The following is a 19395-nucleotide window of genomic DNA, read 5'->3' as shown; positions in this document are numbered from 1 at the left end:
CAGATAGAGAGAGAGAGAACTAGATCTCACCCAAGGGAAATTCCCTGAAGTTCCCTGGAGTCTCTAGTGTAAGCAAGCTGGGGAAAGGGACTTCTCCCTTTAGTGATTACATATACATAAACACACACACACACACACACACACACACACACACACACACACTCCCATGATAGAATGTGAGTCCCTTGAGCACAGATATCGTTTCACTTTTTCTTTGTATCCTTAGCACTTAGTACAGCTGATTGAAAGGAAGAGGAGCTAGGAGAGGCATCAGTAGACTATTGGAGGTTTTGAAATTCAGATCCCCAGAATTTTGTTGCCTGGAATGAAGGAGGTACTTAAGTATGATACAACAGACAGAGCATAGGCCTTGACATCAGAAGAACTGGGTTTGGATCCTGGCTCTGTCTGGGTGGTCCTGGTTTAAGTTACTTAATAGCTTATATTTATAAGCTTTAAGGTTTGCAAAGCACTTTACATATGTCCTCTCATTTGATCCTCACAACCCTGAGGAACGGGTGCCATTATTATCACATTACGATGAGGAAACTAAGGGAGAAAAGAGTAAGCAGTTTGCCCAGGATCCCACAGCTAGAAAGTATTCGAGGCTGAACTGGAACTCAGATCTTCCTGACTTCAAGTCTAGCACTATCTCGCTCTAAATCTATGATTCTAGGACATTATGAAATATTTGTGGATTGATTATGGTGATACAATTAAATAATAAAGAAATGTTTAATAAGCAACCAACCATGTGCAAAGCAACAAAATAAACAATGGGGATTTGGAAGCAAGTGTAACGTGGAGGGGGTGCTGAGTCGGGGACGCAATCCCTCAAGTGGAAGAGGCTGGGAAGCCAGGACGCCATGTAACGAAAGCGCCCTGCTTCCCAATCTGGAGCACGAGTAGACATCTGGTAGCTGGTTTGCACCATTAACCCTGTGACGAAGAGGCAGACTGTTGAAGCGGGTCAGCCAAGACAAGTTTCTTGACTCTGGCTCTTTCTGGACAGGCTAGTATTGGAGAAACAGGAAGAGCTGCTGCTTACTTCTCTCCCACTGTCCCTCAGTCACCCTGAGCTGGCCCGAAGCTGAGGGCGAATGGCTTTGCTCTTGACTCTCCAATCTCTTGTAACTATTCTCTCCTGCCTTTAGGTGGAGATTAGAGATGGCTACAAACTTGTGAGCTTCCAAAGGTCAGGAGATCAGGCTTCCAGAAGTCAGGGAGGTGGGGTCCATGCTGGAGTTTGCCACACGCCAGACAGTGGAGTTCAAAGTCCTGAAAGCTCACAGTCTTATCTGAATGAGTATCCATTATAAACATACATGGGATTCCTATTCTACAATAATCTTTCTTTCAGTAAGTTGAGAAAACTGTCAGGTCATTCCCTGATGCTGGTAAAATATTAGTCCTAGGATAACTGCCTCCAAAGAGGGCTGTATGTGACCAGAAGACAATTTTAAGTGTGGCACTTAAATCAATCAATTAATCAATACACATTTATTTAGCACCTACTATGTGCCAGGCACTGTATTAATTGCTAGAGATGCAAAAGGAGGCAAAAGACAGTCACTACCCTCAAGGAGCTTACAACCTAATAGGGGAGACTATAAGCAAACATCTACAAAGCAAGCTATATACAGGATAAATAGGAAGTAATAAACCTAGGAAAGGTACTATGATTTAGAAGAGTTGGGAAAGGCTTCCTATAAAGGTGGGATTTCAATTGGTACCTAAAGCAAGACAGAGAGGTCGGTAAGTGGAGTTGAGGAGGGACAGCATTCTAGGCATTGGGAGGGAAGCTGGAGGAAATGCCTGGAGCCAAGAGATGGAATGTTTTATCTGAGGAATAGCCAGGAAACCAATGTTCTCTGGATCAAAAAGCACCTGGGAGCAAGGCGTAAGAAAGCTAGGAGGGAGGTTATGTTGCAAAAGATTTAGAAAGGCAAATAGAGCATTTTATGTTTGCTCCTGGAGACACTGGTGTATGCTTTCGCCTAGTCTCTCTCAGATGATAGCCACTTCAATTCCCTACATTTACATGGAGGATATGGCTTTAGTCCAAGGCATGTAGATTTCATCTGCTTCCCGCAGGGCATGTAGATCTCAGAGTCCCCTGCTGTAAGGGAATAGTGACTAAAAATTGTGGTACCAGGACCTTTCTGAAGTAAATTATTGTAATTTTTCTTGTAGGAGCAGAGAAAGCTTTAATATACTACCTGACTACTAATTAATGGATCTCCTAGGTCCACACAATTACACTTTATGCTACTTGTGATATTATTTTCATCATTTTCCATCTTTCAGGCTTGTAAAGTTTAAGCTTAAGAGTTTTATTTAGTACTTAAAAGAACTGAACCTGAAATTTAAGTACGATGCCACCAGATGGCAGTAACCAGTGTAGTCACATGGACTAAACTATTACAGGATTATAGCATCTTGGGATTTAAGGGATAGAAGAGGCAATAAAGACAATGCCATCCAATCCCTTGAATTTAAAGATGGGGGCCAGAGAAACAAACTGTAGGGGTAACTAATTGAGGCACAGTATCAGGCTTTCCCCATGGCCGATTGATTGATTGTAAAAAATAAAATTATTAAGGCTAAAATTCTCTTTTCTGTGCTATATGGCACAGAACTTTGGGGTTTTAATCAATCAGTAGTATAGCTTTAAAAAGTTCAAAGTTCCTTTCTGAAAAAAATATTACCTATTTTTAGCATCGATGATAGCCATGCCAAAATGGGTTAACGTTCTTTGGGGGCAAGAACAAACCTAGTTCTTTAATTTCCCTGGATGAATGCTTTTGTCTCATTTTCATATGACATTTAAGATTTATGGTTCTTGTTTTAATTTCATTTTAAATGAGAACAATGATAAAAGGAGGCAGCATAGTACAACGGAAAAAGCACTGAATGTGGAGTCTAAGGACCTGGGTTCAACTTTTACTTGTTATGAATTTGACCTTAGACAAAGCACTTAAGTTCCTTGGCCCTTCACTTTCTCGTGATTTGATTTTTCTTTGAATAAGATCCAGTCCATAGTACTAAAATGCTGTCTTCCTCTTCTCCAACACTGCTGTCATCACCAAAGGATTAAACAGGGCCCTGGGTCACAGGGACCACAATATTCTGAAGACATTACCCCAGTATTAGCTAAACTATCAGAACCCAAAGGACCTGAAATATATAAGCTTTTTTTTTCCCCAAAGCCTATAATTCAACATTACTCTGTTTGCCTTTATTGAAAGTCAGACAATATGAGAGCCATCCAGTTTTACACGATTTCTGTTAAAGCCATTGAACATTTAATTTTTATACATGTTTCAATATCCTTTTTCAAAAGATTGCTGCAATAACTCCCCATTTGAGTTTAGTTCCAGGGGAAAATATTGTCCCCACAGATAAATTTGTATGTTTCCAATGGTCAGGAAAATAGAATCTCTGCAATGCAATCAATGCACTTTTGTCAAGTGCTATGCTAGGCACTGGGGAGTCAAAGACAAAAATTAAGCCATCCCTGTTTGCCAGAATCTTAGTATTTAGAAACATCAATAATGGAACACTAACTTAGTATTTAGAGGCATTTTTAGGCCCCTAAGAGCGTAAGGAAAATGATGGAGTAGGAAATTGTGTAGGCCTCTTCGTAACGCCATGGGCTGTTTCTCTTTAGTCTGCTATTCCTAAAAGGCCTGGAGTGGAGAAAGAGTGGAAAACAGTAGGTTAGAGGCTAAGGTATGTCATTATGAATTGAGTAACACATTTTATTAAGCATATACTCTGTGCAGTGGGCTTTGCTGGACACTGTCAAGCACTCAAAGAGAAGTATGAAGCATATTCTCTACCCTCTATAATCTTCTGGTTGAGAAAACAAAGCATATGTACCTGAAAAGATTACTAATAGAGATAGGAACCAGGCCAATTATGATTTTGAGCCAAATAGAAAAAGTAGTTACTTATTCAGAACCTACTATGTGCCAAGTACTGACTAAGTGCTGGATTTCATTGGCATAGGAAACTCTGGGGTGAGGAAACTCTTTCCCTTTGCCAACCAATTCAGGTTGGCACCTTTTCTTTGAATAGTCTTTGAGAGTAGCCTAGACATCTGAGAGGTTGTGACATTCCTGGGGTCACACAACCAGTATATATCAAAGGCAGAACTTGAACCCGGGTCTTCCTAGCTCCAATCCACTATACCACAATGGTATCAGGCTGCAAATAAGTGCCAAATGAATAGTAAAAAGTTCAGAAGGAGAAAACACTTCCACCTGGAGGTACAAAGGAAAGTTTCATGGAAGTGATTAAATTCAAACCTTAAAGCATGGATGGGTAAGATTTAGATAAGTAGGGGAGGAGAAAAGGCCATGAGAGGTCATGGGAAAAACAAATGGGAAACTTCTTTGAGGTTCCCAAGTGAAAGATTAAACATCTTAAACAACAGTGGTGGTGGGTTGGAAATACTGGCCAGAGTCTCTAGTTAAAAGTGACTTAGAATCTCGGATTACATGGGTTGGGTGAAATGGTGTTGCATTATCGAGGTAGGATGTGAAACAGCCTTTGGAAAAGGCAGACACAATCTGGTCTTGGAGGCATAGAGCTAGATTACCTGTCCTCTTGAAGGTTCATTTAGATTTATGATTGTGACCAGATAAGAGCATTGCTAGAGTTTATCCCATTTTCTCCGTCATTAATCTCTTGCATATTTGGTTCCTGGAGTTTCTGCATTACGTGGGCACAAGAGGGAGCTCTCCACTAAACAATGGCATTCTCTCAAGATGAGGAAAGTGCCATATTTATGGTTTGTTTTGAATTGTTTTTCTATTATACTACGGCGATCATTGCCTGAGCCTCTATATGTATGCAGAATTGAGTCACAGGATATTAGGGCTCAGAATAACCCTAATTTAGGCAATCTCCTATTTATAGTAAGCCTATAACACAGGTTTTAGTGGCTTGTGCAAGGTCGCATAGCTAACCAGGGACAAAGGAAGAACACTTTCATTATCTTCAAGAAAGCAATCTAAGTAGCGATAATAATAATGGAAAAAAGATTTTTTGGAGGGTTAATTTGCTTGTTCCTACTGTAATCCTAAGGTCAGGTAGATCAAACTGGTCTTCTTATCCATCTGTAATCTCCATATCTTTCTTTGCTACAGCTGTTCTCCGTGTCTAGAATGCACTCTCTCCTCCTCTCCCTCCTGAAATCCGTTGTTTCATTCAAGAATTAGCTCCAGCATCACTTTCTAGATCAGGGGCCAGCAAATGACAACCTGGCCTGGGAGGCAGGCCAATCTACCCCAGCGCCTCTTTTTTGAAGGCCCATAAACCAAGAATGGTTTTTACATTTTTAAATGGTTGAAAAAAATAAAAAGAAAAATATTTTGTGACAAGTGAAAATTTTATGAAATTAAAATTTCAGGGTTCATAAATACAGTTTTATTGCAACATAGTCATGCTCATTCATTTATATATTATGGCTGCTTTCCTACTAAAATAGCAAAGCTGAGTAAATAGGACAGAGGCTATATGTGGCCCTCTCATTTCACATAGCTGTTCTATGCAGTGATGCAGTTATAATCTAATAGAATCTATCTCCATACTGCAGCATTTTATTTATTATTATTATTATTATTATTATTATTGGTGCATACCCATTATGTCAAAACAAGAAGAGGGAAAAAAGTTTATTTTTTGAGCTCAAGGATGAGATTGAAATTTTTCTTCCTCAACCACGATTATCAAACACTGAATGGCTTTGGAAGTCAGCTATTGCTGCAGAATTGATAACGTTTCTTAATGAATCTAACCTAAAATTACAAGGCAAAATAGTGTTTATATGTGAAAATCAGACTGTGATAAAGTCAATTTAATGACAATTAATTTTGTTTAAATTACAAGTAATGTCAAGCTTATTTATACACTTAACAAGAAGTAAGCTCTCCATTCCTACACAAATTTGTAGTGGACATATTTTCTGAGCTCAAACTGCAGTTCCAGCACTATTTTTCAGAGCTCAGGGTAAGTACAAAAGAAACTGTCATATTTCAAAATACATTTAACTGTGCAAATGAGGAATGTCCACCTAAACTTCAATTGGAAGTGATTGATCTGCGATATAATGACATGCTAAAGGGCAAATATTGAGAGAAGTATCTGATAGAATTCTATGAATGCCTTCTAAGAGACAAATATGTACAATTAAAAGCATATGCTCTTGTATTTTTATCAACCTTTGGCAGTATCTATCTGTGTGGAGATACTTTTGAAAATGAAACACATAAAATCTCATACAATTAAGCATTAACAGATGAACATTTGTAATTGATTTTATTGATAGGAAACACTAACTTTGAACCCCAATTAAGCAAAATGTTATCCCCCAAAAGAATTTCATTCTTCTCATTAGTAGACCTGTATTACCAAAAATTACACTTTATTATTATTACTCTCATTGTACTTTGAATTTCAACAAATAAATAATAAAAATCATCAATAAAAATCTGTGGAAATTTGTTTTCTTTCTTGTTATATAAGTGCCTACATAATATCCTTAATTTTGCCTCTTGTCCCACAAAGCCTAAAATACTTACTATCTGACCCTTTACGGATAAAGTTTGCTGACCCCGTTCTAGATGAAGCCTATCCTGACCTCCCAACTACTAGAGCTCTCTCTCTCCCAATTATGTTTTTTTGGGGGGGTATATATGTGTCCCCCAATAAAATATAAGCATCTTAAAGTCAAGGAATTTCATTTTTGGTTTTGTATCCCTGGCACACTGCACAGTACCTGAAACATAATGGCCTCTTAATAAATGCTTGTTAGTTATCGGCAATGCTTGAGATGATTGGTAAATCAATTTTTGATTCCTCCCAATTCGTATTAATAGTAGTATTGCATTTAATGGGAAGCAGCATGACAAATCTGGTAGAGAGCCAGTCTTGGAATCAACAGGTTATGCGTTCAAGTCCCACTTATGACCTTGGACAAGTCACACCTCAGTGCTCCCGATAGCTAAAACTGTCCCAACTCAATCACCCATTTTGAAAAAGGGCCCCTGAAAGGGTCGCCAAGCTGCATTCCCGTCCTGGCTCTGCTCCAGACCCTCCAGCCTTTCCTTCCGCACACTCCCTTCCACTTCCCCTCCTTGCCCTTCTCTGATCCCTTTGATGTCTTGTCTTCCTGCGCTAGAATGTTGAGATCCCCGAGGGAAGGAATTGTCCTCCTTTTTTGCTCATATTTATGTTCTCAGTGCTTGATGCATAGTAAGTACTTCATACGTGCTTGTTGACTGACTGGTGGAGGGAATTTTCTTTTTTTCATCTTCTTCTTTGTGAGGCAATTGGGGTTAAGTGACTTGCCCAGGGTCACACAGCCAGTAAGTGTCAAATGTCTGGTCTGAGATCAGATTTGAACTCAAGTCCTCCTGACTCCAGGGCTGGTGCTCTATCCACTGTGCCACCTAACTGCCTTGGGGAATTTTCACATGGAGCATTCTCTTATACTGGTGAAATTGCTGATGCCAACCAAAAAAACCTAACCAAAACAAACAAACAAAAAAAACCCCCTAACATTCTTCTAAACAACTCAGAACAATCCCATTGATCATTTTTTTGGGGGGGGGGTTAGGCAATGGGGTTAAGTGACTTGCCCAGGGTCACACAGCTAGTAAATGTTATGTGTCTGAGGCCAGATTTGAAATCAGGTGCTCTTGAATCCAGCACCAGTGCTCTATCCACTGTGCCACCTAGCTGCCCCAATCATTTATTCTCATAAGATGCCTATGAGATAGATAGCAAAAAGATATTAGTATTACTGTATTACTACAAAAAAAGTTTATTCCCAGTGCCATTAAAAATTTCAGAAGGGAAATACACAGTTTATTCAATTAATTTATTCATTCATTTCTCACTTATTTGTTCAACAAATATCTTTTGTTATGCAGGTCCTATGAGGGATTTAAAAAAAGAGGTGAGCTCCTCAAGGAGTTTAATCATCCTTTGGGGGAGACAAAACTGGTGTTAGACTAGGCAGAATATGATAAGTGCACCAGAGATAAGACTGGTAATAAAGTAAGGTTGGAGGCAAATTATGAATGTCCTTGAATGTCAGGAGGCATCCTATTCAATGAAGGGATTCAGAGCTATGTTTCAGAAACATTTCAAGTTTAAGATAGAGCAGGGTGGGCTGAATGGGCTGAAGGACAGAGCAGTTGAAAGTGAGGAAGAGAAAGCTGCTGAGACAGTCCAAGGAAGAAATAATTATTACCATTAAATTATTATGAAATAAGTATAACTTATCATTATAGCTAACATTTATATCACTTTTACTGTGTGCCAGGCATTGTGTTAAGAACTTTTTATTATTATCTCATTTGCTCCTCATAATAACCCTGAGAGGAAAGTGATGTTATTATCCCCATTTTACAGATGAGGAAACTGAAGCAAACAGAGGTTAAGAGGCTTGTGCAGGGTCACACAGCTAGTGTCTAAGGCTGCATTTGAATTCAGGTCTTCCTGACCCCAGGCCTGATGCTCTATCCATTGTGCCATGGAATGCCCATGGCTATCCATAGAGCAGTAGCAATGGCAGTGGAAAGGATGTGTAATGGATGAGAGTTGGGGACTGATTGGATGTGAGGCACCGGCGGAGATAGAACTGAGGATGCTTGAAGTTTTCAGCAGAAGTGACTGGGAGGATAGTGGGAACCAGGGAAGTCAGGAAGAGGACCAGTGCAGGTTTTTTGGGAGGGGGAAAAGTAAGCGACAGTGAGTTTGGTCTGAGTTGGTGCTGACATCCAACAGGAGCTCAAAAGACAGGTCTGGAGGTGGGTCTGCAGCTAGAGAGGGGAGGTGAGGACTGATGCTGGGAACGTGGGTGGAATGTCCCAGAGCTGCCATGCCTGGTGTGGTCAGAAGGACCTGGGGCTTCTGGGGCTGGAGATCTGGGCAGGAGAAGTGTCGCAGTTGGAAGCAGAGAGAAAACTGCAGAGAGAGAAGCAGCTGGCCTGAGTTCAAATTCTTCCTCTCATCCCTTTTACTTCCAATCATTTAACCTCTTAGGACCTTTACTTGCTGATTAATAAAATGAGGGCAACCACCTTTAAGGTTCCTTCTAGCTCTAAATCTCTGATTACACGAATCTAGTTCTGTTATTTATCACCCAATATGACCTTGAACAATTCACCTGTCCTCATTAAGAGCCTGTTTCCTTCTCTGTAAAACAGGGCATTGGATATGTTTGAATCTATTATTTACATACCAATCTATTGCCCTACAATGGCTGGATTGCTAAGGCCAATTTTAGTTCTAAATCTGCTTTGGCAGAAGCAGCCAGTTTAGTGGACAAAACCAAATACTGACTCAACCTGATAGAAGAGAAAGAGAAGTTTGAATGACAAGCTAGCAGTTCAATGTGGGGGGGGTGGGGGACGAACTAATCATGGGGAATGTTCCCTCGTGATCTTTCTGCTCTCCTCTCTCTCTCACAAGGAAGACAGAACACAAGTAGTCAGAAGCTGGAATTTAGGAACTCCAAAGCAGCAAAGGGGGGGAAACAGGGAAGGGGATAAGGTGGGGTAGGACTGAGCAGAGAGGGGTTGGGAAGAAATCACCTCATTAACAAGTTGTGTGTGTGTGCGTATGTTTTAAAGCTAGCATAGAGTTAGTGCTTCAGGGTTTGCAAAGCATCTTACATACATTTTGTTTTTGGCAGAACAACCCTGGGACATACATGCTATTGCACTACCATCTCCATTTTATGGAGAAGGAAACTGTCTGAAAGGTGTTATGAGACTTATCCAGGGTCATACAGTTAATGTGTCTGTGGTAAGATTTGAACTTAGGTCTTCCTGATTCTTCAGCCCAATAGTCTATTCATTCAGTACACCCCCAGTGAAGCCAGAGTTGGGCAACTTTAGTAGGGCTTTTGCTCTTCCCGTTGGCTAGAATTCTTTCTTTCTTTGTCTCTGAGTCTTCGGTTTCTCTGGTTTCCTTCAAGTCTCAGTTAAAATCCTTCTGCATCTGCTGTAAGAAACCTTTCCCCATACCCTTTAAAGCTACTCCTTCCCTCTCAGATCATATCTAGTTTATCCTGTAAATATCTGTACATAATTGTTTGCATTGGATTACAAGGAACTATTTTGCCTTTTTTTGTATCTCCAGGGGCTTAACACATAAGAGGTACTTATTGCATGCTTGTTGACTTGACTTTTGCATGTGTACCCATTAGGACTCTAGAAAACTGGTTCTGGAAAGCTTAGAACCGTAAGGGAAGATTCAGGGCGAATTGAAGGTTGTAAGGAAATCCACTGTTAGAATAAAGCCATTATTTGTCAGTATCTTCTGTAAGTAATTCTCTTGCTCCTACTTTTTATTGTACCCATGCTTATATCTAGTAATCATATTCCACAAAAGTCCTCTTCTAGTGTCTCATTCTGGCATGCTCATCCTGGGTTTTCAAAGGTTACACCAGTAAAGAATAAACCTACCAAGTACCTACCAAGGCAGAATTTTTCCCAGTTTGGTTCCAGTGATAGATTCTATATCTGTCATCTGAGGTGCAGTCTAAATTCAGAGGTTCATGACTGGGTTGGCCACAGGGTGGTCTATTTTTTACCACAACTCCCAAAGGCCATCTATTAAGGCAGAGCAGTGTTTGTAATCTGCTTTTTACCCACATGAGAAAAATCCTGGATCCTTTAAGTATTAGTGCCATAGGTTTTAGATTATAGAACTTAAATCTAAAAACCTACTCCTTCATAGCACAGAAAGAAGAAGTTGGAGCCCAGAAAGAAGCAACTTTCCAAAGTAAGAGGTAGTAAGCAACAGAGCTGGGACTTGAATGTCTTCTCACCCAAATCCAGTAGTATTTCCACTATATCATACTGGATGATGTACTAAATTGCAGCTCTTCTGCCCAGCTTTCAATGAATTCTAACACCTGGCCTCACCTTATCCAAATCTGTTTCCCCCAATTTCTCAAAATGTACTCTCTCCCCTCTAGTTAAACTATTCTCCCCTCCTGTGAATTTGCCATGTTCATTTCCACTTCCATTCCTTCACTGTTACCCTACCTTGGAAAGCCCTCCCCTCCCCATACCCTAATCCAGGCAATGGGGTGGTGTAATGAAAACCGGACTTGGAATCAGAAGGGCTTAGGGTCTGAGCCCTAGCTTTGCTCTGGTCAGGTTTCTGTGCCTCTAGCAAGCTGAATGACCTAGGGCAAAGTCACTGAGTCTTGAATTGTATTATCTGGAAGATGAGAGTAATAATTGTTATCTACATCAAGGAGCAGGTTATGAAGATCGAAAGAAGCTAATATAGCATGTATGAGATCTACTTTGTTAACTATAAAGCCTTTTATCAATTAAACTTATTGTTTTGACTTACCCTCCAAAGTTGAGATCCAGCCCCGTATCCTCTGTGGTACCTTTCTGCCTCCTTTCCTCACTGAGGTTCCTCTCACTTCAACTTCCACTAACAGGTAGAGTCTCTACTCTGCACCTGTAAAGCCTTATAGAAAGGAATGCTGGGTACCTAGGTGGTGCAGTGGATAGAGCACTGGCCCTGGAGTCAGGAGGACCTGAGTTCAAATCTTGCCTCAGACACATAACACTCACTAACTGTGTGACTCTGGACAAGTCACTTAACCCTAATTGCCCCACAAAAAAAAAAAGGAATGCTATGACTGGAGCACAATTTGATGTCTCTGTATAATTACCGTGCTTTAATAGAATCTGCCATCTCCTTGATGCAGACATTATTTCCACCCCATCCCTACTTTCTCATCTGATACAATTCTTGTCCCATCTTTTACAGGAGTCCAGAGACTTTACCCAAATGTTTTCTTTCAGAATTTGTGGGTACCAGTGACTTGCCCTTTGGAGCCTAAGAGTAATGTTACTAGGTCAAAGTACATGCACACGTGATAATATCAAAATCCACCAGGATTCCCCCTTCTCTCCACCTCCCCATCTAAGTTAAGCTAGTTCTTTACCTAAAAGGCCAGGAAGCTGTCTTCAAGATTTGCTCAGCAAAGAAGGCTAAAGCTCAAGCTATATCTCCCTTGAAGCATCTCTACGTAAGTAGCTTCCTCATTGCTTCTTGTCGTGTTGTCAAGAGCTTTCCTGGTCACCTGAGGACATAAAAAGGCCCACTCACAAATAGTCAGGGTCCTTCAGACTTGGTAGGTGTCTCAAGGCTGTGGAGCTACCTCACCCTGCTGAATAGATGTTTCCCTATGGAGAGACAAGGGGAGCCACATCTACCCAAGAGAAAACTATGGTATCCTAGAACATCCTTTCTGTGTTACGGTGAAGTATACTTCCTTTTTATAACTGCTGAACAACCTACAAGTGTTTCATTTTATTCTAGTATAAGACTCAAACTACCAGAGGATAGGTCTGAATCAAGCTTATTTACTACTGCACAGTTTAGTGACTTTTGGGGACATAATTCCAAACTGCTTTATGGAATGGCTGGACCATTCACAGCTCTAGAAATAGTGCCATAGTGTAGCCATTCTCCCATGGTCCCCGTACAACTGTCACTTTCACCAGTATGATGGGTATGAGCTGGGTCAACAGAGGAGTTTTAATGTGCATTTCTCTAATGATTAATGATCTGGGGCATTTTTTATGTGGCTAGAAGCTAGGGCTTCTTCCCTTAACTGCCTGTTCATATTCTTTGATCATTTATTTATTGGAGAACAGCCTTATTCTTAGTATATTTGAATCAGTTCCCAATTTACCTTAAAGAAATTTGAGGCAAGTATTTTTTTCTCAGTTAACTTTTCCCTTTCTAATTTTACTTCCATTTATTGTGTTTGGGCAGAAGGTTTTCAATTTTATCCAACCACAATTGTCCATTTTATCTTCCACAAAAATGCAACTTTATTAGTAGAAAGGATTGTACTTTTTTTTTTATTTTTTAAATAGTGGGCAAATCTAAGTCACTGAGACTAAATGATCTGCTGAGATCAGTGTGACACATTCAAGACTAAAACCCAGTCAGGATCAAAGCATTATCCAGTTCAGGTAAACACACCGAGGACCAAAATTTTGTGACCTTTTTCAAGGTCACAAAGGTAGAATGTAGCAGAATATGAGTTTGGAATGAGGTCTTCTGACATTCAACCCAGTGCCCTTTCTGCTCTTCCTGACTGCTCTCTGGGTTATAAGTAGAAACACAAGCCTTTTTTTTCACTGATCATATTCTGTCTCCTGAATGAGATCCTCTGATCAAATCATCGGTTTCTCCTTGAACACATCATTTTCTCATAGGATATTTCCTCCTCAATGCCCACCTTATGGAAGAAAAGTATGACAGCAAAAGTCTGAGGTTGGCTCCAGTGGAAAGCATGATGGATTTGGAGTCAGAAGGCCTGGTTTTGAATCCTACCTGTGCCTGTATGACCCTTGGTTATTCATTTACCTTCTGTGGGAATTAAGGGTTGGATCATAGGGCTTCTAAGCTCCCTGACAACTTTCAATCTAGGATACTAAAGGAAACGCATCAAGTTCTCAATACTGGGAAAACAACAATAATGACACAATTTTGGAATTATTATTCCTAATATGACTTTTAAAAAATCATATTTTGAAACCTGTATAAATATCTGAGAAAAATGGGCCATTTTGTTTTCTACAAGACTGATATATATGTGTGTGTGTGTGACACACACACACACACACACACACACACCACTTGAGTGACACCAAATACCCTGTAACACACAGACCTGAGAATCAGGCACAGAAAGGTCGTTTTGTTTGCCTTTGCTGGCAGGTAGGTCATGCTATGCACACTTATATTCTTAACTTCTATCAAATGAGGCAGGCAGCTTCTCATAAAGAGTAAGAAGTATAAAGGCATAAAATTCATCACTCTTCCCAACAGTCAAACCATCTCACCGAAACAGGTGAAATTTATGCAAACAAACCCTCAGGATACTAAGCAAGCTCACATTCATGCTTTTGAAGTGCGGGGGAAAAATAGGATGTTTAGAATCCCTCTAAACCAATAGTAAACAAATGTAATTTGTCAGAGGCAGCAATTTAATAAAACAAGAGTAGTAAAATAACAAATTTAAAAACCTGGTCTTTGGCCAAACACAGATTAGAGAAACAAGCTTGGAAACTTTGTTTTGAGTTTTTTTTACAGTTTTCCATTTATTTTAATAACCTTTAAGAAAAATAATTTTACTTAGTGTTAAAATGGTTAAGTTTAGGGAAGTGTTACCAGGTTAGCTCAACAGTAAGGTACTATAACCTGTCACTCAACCACCTTTTAAAATATATAACATTTCTGAAGTTGTAGTACCCCTAAGTTTCTGTGAACAGGGTAGTTCTCCATGAGACCTTTCTCAACAAAACAGCAATCAGAAGTTTTGTTTCTATATCACAACCGGGAAAGATTAATTTCTTCTCAGGAAACATATTTACATTTGACTGTCTAGAATATTAATGAATTACATGGCCTAACTTTACCTGCAGACATATGGAAAAGCACAGAGAATTTGGGAATTGAATCGTGGTTACATCATACTTCCTAACTTTTTGAGGTTCCCCTCAGAGAGGGCAACCACAGCCTCCCTACAAACCAACAACTCCAGAGATACTGTCAGAGACAGAATAATGAACTGAACAGGCCGCTGGCCTTCCTCAGAATGGCAATTCTTATATAGATTTTTATGGGGTACTGTTGATATGTCCGTGTAAATACATCTACAAAATGATTAAAGCAAAAATGCCAAATTCAGTTAGTAAACTGGGTCAAAGCTCATCTTATCATAGCTATGAAATACAATTTTTCTGACAATACCATACACAATGTTTATAAAAATGAGGGTGTTATTAATAGTAACTGTGCTGTTATGGGAAATTATATGTATACAAATACATATATTTATATACATATATAAACACATAGGCATACACACATATATGTTTATGTTTGATATGTTCATTCACACTCACATTACCCATCATTACTTGCCGCCTTCCCTTCCACTGTCCATGGTCAAGTCATAAAACTAGAGCCATCACCCCATCTCTCACTGTTTCTAAATGTTAGAGGCTTTGCATAGCACTATAAAATACTTATTTCAGCACTTTCAATGAGGCAAAATAAGGAGGCATTAAGGATGTTTGGAAGCAACTGGGCATGTTCTACTTCATGTCCCAGAAATATTATGTAGCTATAAACCTTTAAGATTCAATGGAATACAATGGGAGAAACGTGGTAACTTCCCACTGGTGAGAATAAAACTGATTTATATTTTCAGCTTTCTAACATTCACAATTAACATATTTCAAAAATCATTCTAACTTCATTTGTCCTAGTATGAGGGGAAAAAAAAATCAGACCAGGGAAAATTATGATTGGGTTGCGCACTGCAGTATTTACACATCAAATTAAATTTGGTCTGTTATTACTCCTGTTGCATGTAGTTGCTTTTTTTAATTAGAAGTCACAAGTGCCTATATATAACTATGTACCTCAGAGTATCTGCGTGCTCTATTCTGCTCACAGTTGTTCATGTGGTATTGATATATTTGCGTGTACATGGAACTGGCTGGAGTACAGACAAAAACATTACGACTGACAGCTTAAAAACTGTACTAAGAGATGCCTACCGTGGGTTCAAATAGCTTAAATCCTTTGAAAGTCAGAAGAGTAAAAAATTTGAATTTTTAAAAAATGTAAATAAAGATTAAATTTTGAAACACTAGACACCTGCATGACATGTAGTAGTTGCTTAGAAAGCAAGACATTAGCAAAATTATTTTTAATGTTTAAAATACATATTTAACATTTTATGAACACCGATCACATGGAAAAAAGACAGCTGAAATACCCAAAGCCAGCACAGTGTTCTTGGACTTCCACAATACCACTGATTGATTTAGCACCGACTCACTTTCCAGGAGAATTTCATCTGTTTTTCATTTAACATTGGCAAGAAAATTTTTAGTGGATGTTAATTTCCTACAGCAAACTGTCTTTCTAAAATATTTCAAGTACCAAGTGCTCACCCTGCATGATGGGAAAATACTCACAACTATGACCTGCTGGGAGTGTTGCATTCCTAGGGAAAATAATGAATAACTTAACAAAGTTATGCAGAAAAGAAACTATCCCATTTTTTCACCATAGCTTGAGATCCTAGAGACAATTAAAAAAACACCATACAGTTCCTATTTCTCAGTTATCTTTAACTTCTCCTTGAAAATGTTTTAAGATTTAAGTCACATGTACCAGGCAACACAATTTAGCATTTTCACAGACCAACTAACTATGTTTGGGTAGTTTAGGCACATTTCATAGCACTTAGCCTTTATTTTATGGTTCCATGGCAAAACAGTTTAACACATCACTCTTGAACAATCTGATTTATTTTTTAAAATCACCTTATAAAGTATGTCCCAGGTTTAGTTTTGTGTTGGTTTAGTTTTTTGTGGGTTTTTTTTTTCCAAAAAGAAGCAAACATTGAAAGCATCAAAATGTTACTAGTTTTACAAGCCACCTTATTAGGATAATTTATATACTGTGGATTGAGGGAAAAAAAAATCCACTAAGATGATTAGGCACAGTAGTAAGGCCAACATGCTAGAAAACAGGACACAATCATTTAATTAGACAACAGTCAGAGGTCTGGATACAAGAAGAGAGAGATGTCTTACAACTGGGAACTTAGTCTTCTCCCTTCCTCTTTTTCCCTCCCTCCTCCATGTTAGTACATTCCATTCAATATATACTAGGCCTTATATATGTCTATTAGGTAAAGAATGGTAGTTTCCTCCTGATAACTAAATCACGTTTCTAAACCAAGGCAGGTTAATACATTGTAGTCTGACTTTGATGCCATCACCTTGGTACTCATGGCATAGGACCAAGTTTAAGATAAGAGATAACGTTATCCCAAAGTTCTTCTGGTGCTCTCAAGAACAAACCTAGTTATGGGTGCCCAAAGCTGAATTCCCCATTCTAGCAAGTCATGTTAGACTGAGGCTCCAAGTATACCTGGAATTGGGGCAGTGAATAAAAATCACAGTACAAAAAACCTTTACATCCTCTACTGGAAAAGCAACAGGCGTCACACATGGCAATTACTTACATAACAGCATCTGCTCTTTTAAAAAAATGTATATATATAAAATATCAGTTGCATAGGGATTTAAATATAAGGCCAAGAAGAAGATTAAGTAAAATAAAAGTTCATAGAAAGGGCACTATGGTGTCAAAACATAGTTATTTCCATTCATAGAATAATAAATCTGTATTACTGTCTACTTAAAAAATCACAGTATGTTACTAGTACTAACAGTGAATGTCAACTGTCCCATTAATTTCAAGTTGGGAACCAAATACCAGGACTTCTAAGTAAGACTAAAAGCTCACTGTCTAAACCTGATCAGTGTGATTAGCACAGCAGTGCTCTGTACGTACCTGATTATTTATATAGTCTACCTTTTGTAAATAATGTAAAGATCAGTACATGTTAATAAATGTGAATCATAACATTACTGCATGCCCTCAGTGGTTTGCAGGCTAACTTGATATTTAATTATTGAGTTTTTAAAAGTGCAAGATCCTACCCTGCAGAATCTTCACCCAATGCACCCCAAACACTGTCATTAACAAAAACAAAAAACAACAATAGAAATTCCGCTGCTGAACTAAATGTGTCTAAGGAAGAATAGTAAGTCCTAAATCCAGAATGGTTCATTATTATTAACTTATAGCATATGTGTTAGGAGGGCAAATGGTAAGCCCCTCATTATGCTTTGCATTAAATAAAAAAATGGAGCAAACTACTGTTTACCACTTAAAGTTTCAGGTAGTCAATTAAGTTGTGAATCTACTTCTAATGCACTTTAAAATGGACAAGTGAAGTTTAGACACCAATTTCCACTCTATATGTAGCTTAATTAACCTCGACTTGTTATTTAGAATAGTGTGAGGAAAAATGAGAACTCCCAAAAGAACTGCGTTAAGGTACATTATTTGGGAATACCTGAACCCATATTTTAACTGAAAAAGTGCATAAATATAGTAATACTACAAACGTATTAAATGGAGAACGAATGTTTTTCTGGGAGCTAAACAATACTATTTTTCTACGTTATTTACATCTTGTAATTTGTTCAGATACCACAAAGCACCATTGAGCGTAATCAATCGCTTGATTTCGTCTGAAACGTCCACTGACTTCAACTCCATTCATTTCAAGGGTCTATCCAGAGTTGAACAGTCAAGTCCTCTTCGGTCAAACACTGCTGTGGATGTGGCTCTGTACCCTAGGTTACCAGGAATTATCTTGAGAATTCTAGCTTCTTCTGTTCTTGGAAGGCAGCTGGAGCAGAATCTTCATTTGACACTCTTGGTGGGAGTTTCAGATTCTGTAGACTGCCTCCCGTCGGTCCAAGCTTCTCGGGTACTCTTCAGTGCCAATGTCTTCTGTTGGTCAACTACAACATAGTCCACTCTCTCATCGGCCACGCTGCTACCAGAGCCACTGTTCTTTTGCTTAAAGGCAAAGAAGGAAAAAAAAATGAGAAGGGGAAAGGAGAGGGCGAAACAAATATACACTGGGACTAAGAAAAACAATGTCATCCGCTGGAGAGTCTGCTTAAGAAACAAGAGACAGATTATTATATGAAGACCGGTCAACTAAATACATTCTAGAAAGGTACTGATCCTCAACGATTTGTTCTGGGAATTTCCCTAGATTTATCAAAATTACCTTCTCTCTCTCTCTCTTTTGTATATTCCCTTACTACTAAGTACATTATAAGAATTCAATTCTAAGACTCGTAGGGTCTGATGCTGAGGGAAGTGAGCAGAACCAGGAGAATGTTGTACACAGTAACAGCCACATTGTGCGATGACTAACACTGATAGACTTGGCCCTTCTCAGCAATGCAAGGATCTAAGACATCTCCAAAGATCTCATGATAGAAAATGCTATCCACATCCAAAGAAAGAACTATGGAGCTTGAATGCAGATCGAAGCATACTATTTGCTATTTTTTTTCTCTTCTATTGTGTTTTGTTTCCTCTTTCTGGTGGTTCCTCCTATTGGTTCTAATTCTTCCTTACAACATCCCTAATGTGAAAACACGTTTAATAGGAATGAATATGTATAGCCTATATCAGACCGTGTGCTGTCTTAGGGAGGAAGGGGGAGAAAATGTGAAACACAAAAGCTCATGGAAGTGACCTTTGATAAATCAAAATAAATTAATAAAAAAATAATTCAATTCCATCCAACAAAAATTTATTACATGTTTACTACATGTAAGGTACAGCACCAAATTCTGGTGATATAAAGCTAAAAATAAATATCCCTTGCCCTCAAGGAACTGGAGGGGGATAGGGGTAGAAAGGGGAGAAAAT

The 19395-nt window shown here is 38.9% G+C and overlaps 1 protein-coding gene across 2 annotated transcripts in view; it reads right to left on the bottom strand.

Annotated features, from left to right (window-relative positions):
- Positions 1 to 15737: 15737 nt before the first annotated feature.
- The window catches only part of GAB1 (GRB2 associated binding protein 1), a 185029-nt gene continuing 181371 nt past the window's right edge, over positions 15738 to 19395 (bottom strand). For both annotated transcript variants that reach the window (XM_027866865.1, XM_027866866.1), the window contains one exon: positions 15738 to 18525. In XM_027866865.1, the coding sequence (XP_027722666.1) occupies positions 18367 to 18525 (159 nt within the window). In that variant the 3' untranslated portion in view covers positions 15738 to 18366. The remainder of the gene's footprint in view (positions 18526 to 19395) is intronic.

The sequence above is a fragment of the Vombatus ursinus genome, unplaced genomic scaffold (genome assembly GCF_900497805.2).
Source record: "Vombatus ursinus unplaced genomic scaffold, bare-nosed wombat genome assembly UNPS02014784.1, whole genome shotgun sequence".
Taxonomy (NCBI): Eukaryota; Metazoa; Chordata; class Mammalia; order Diprotodontia; family Vombatidae; genus Vombatus; species Vombatus ursinus.
This window is presented reverse-complemented; position numbering and strand designations above follow the sequence as displayed.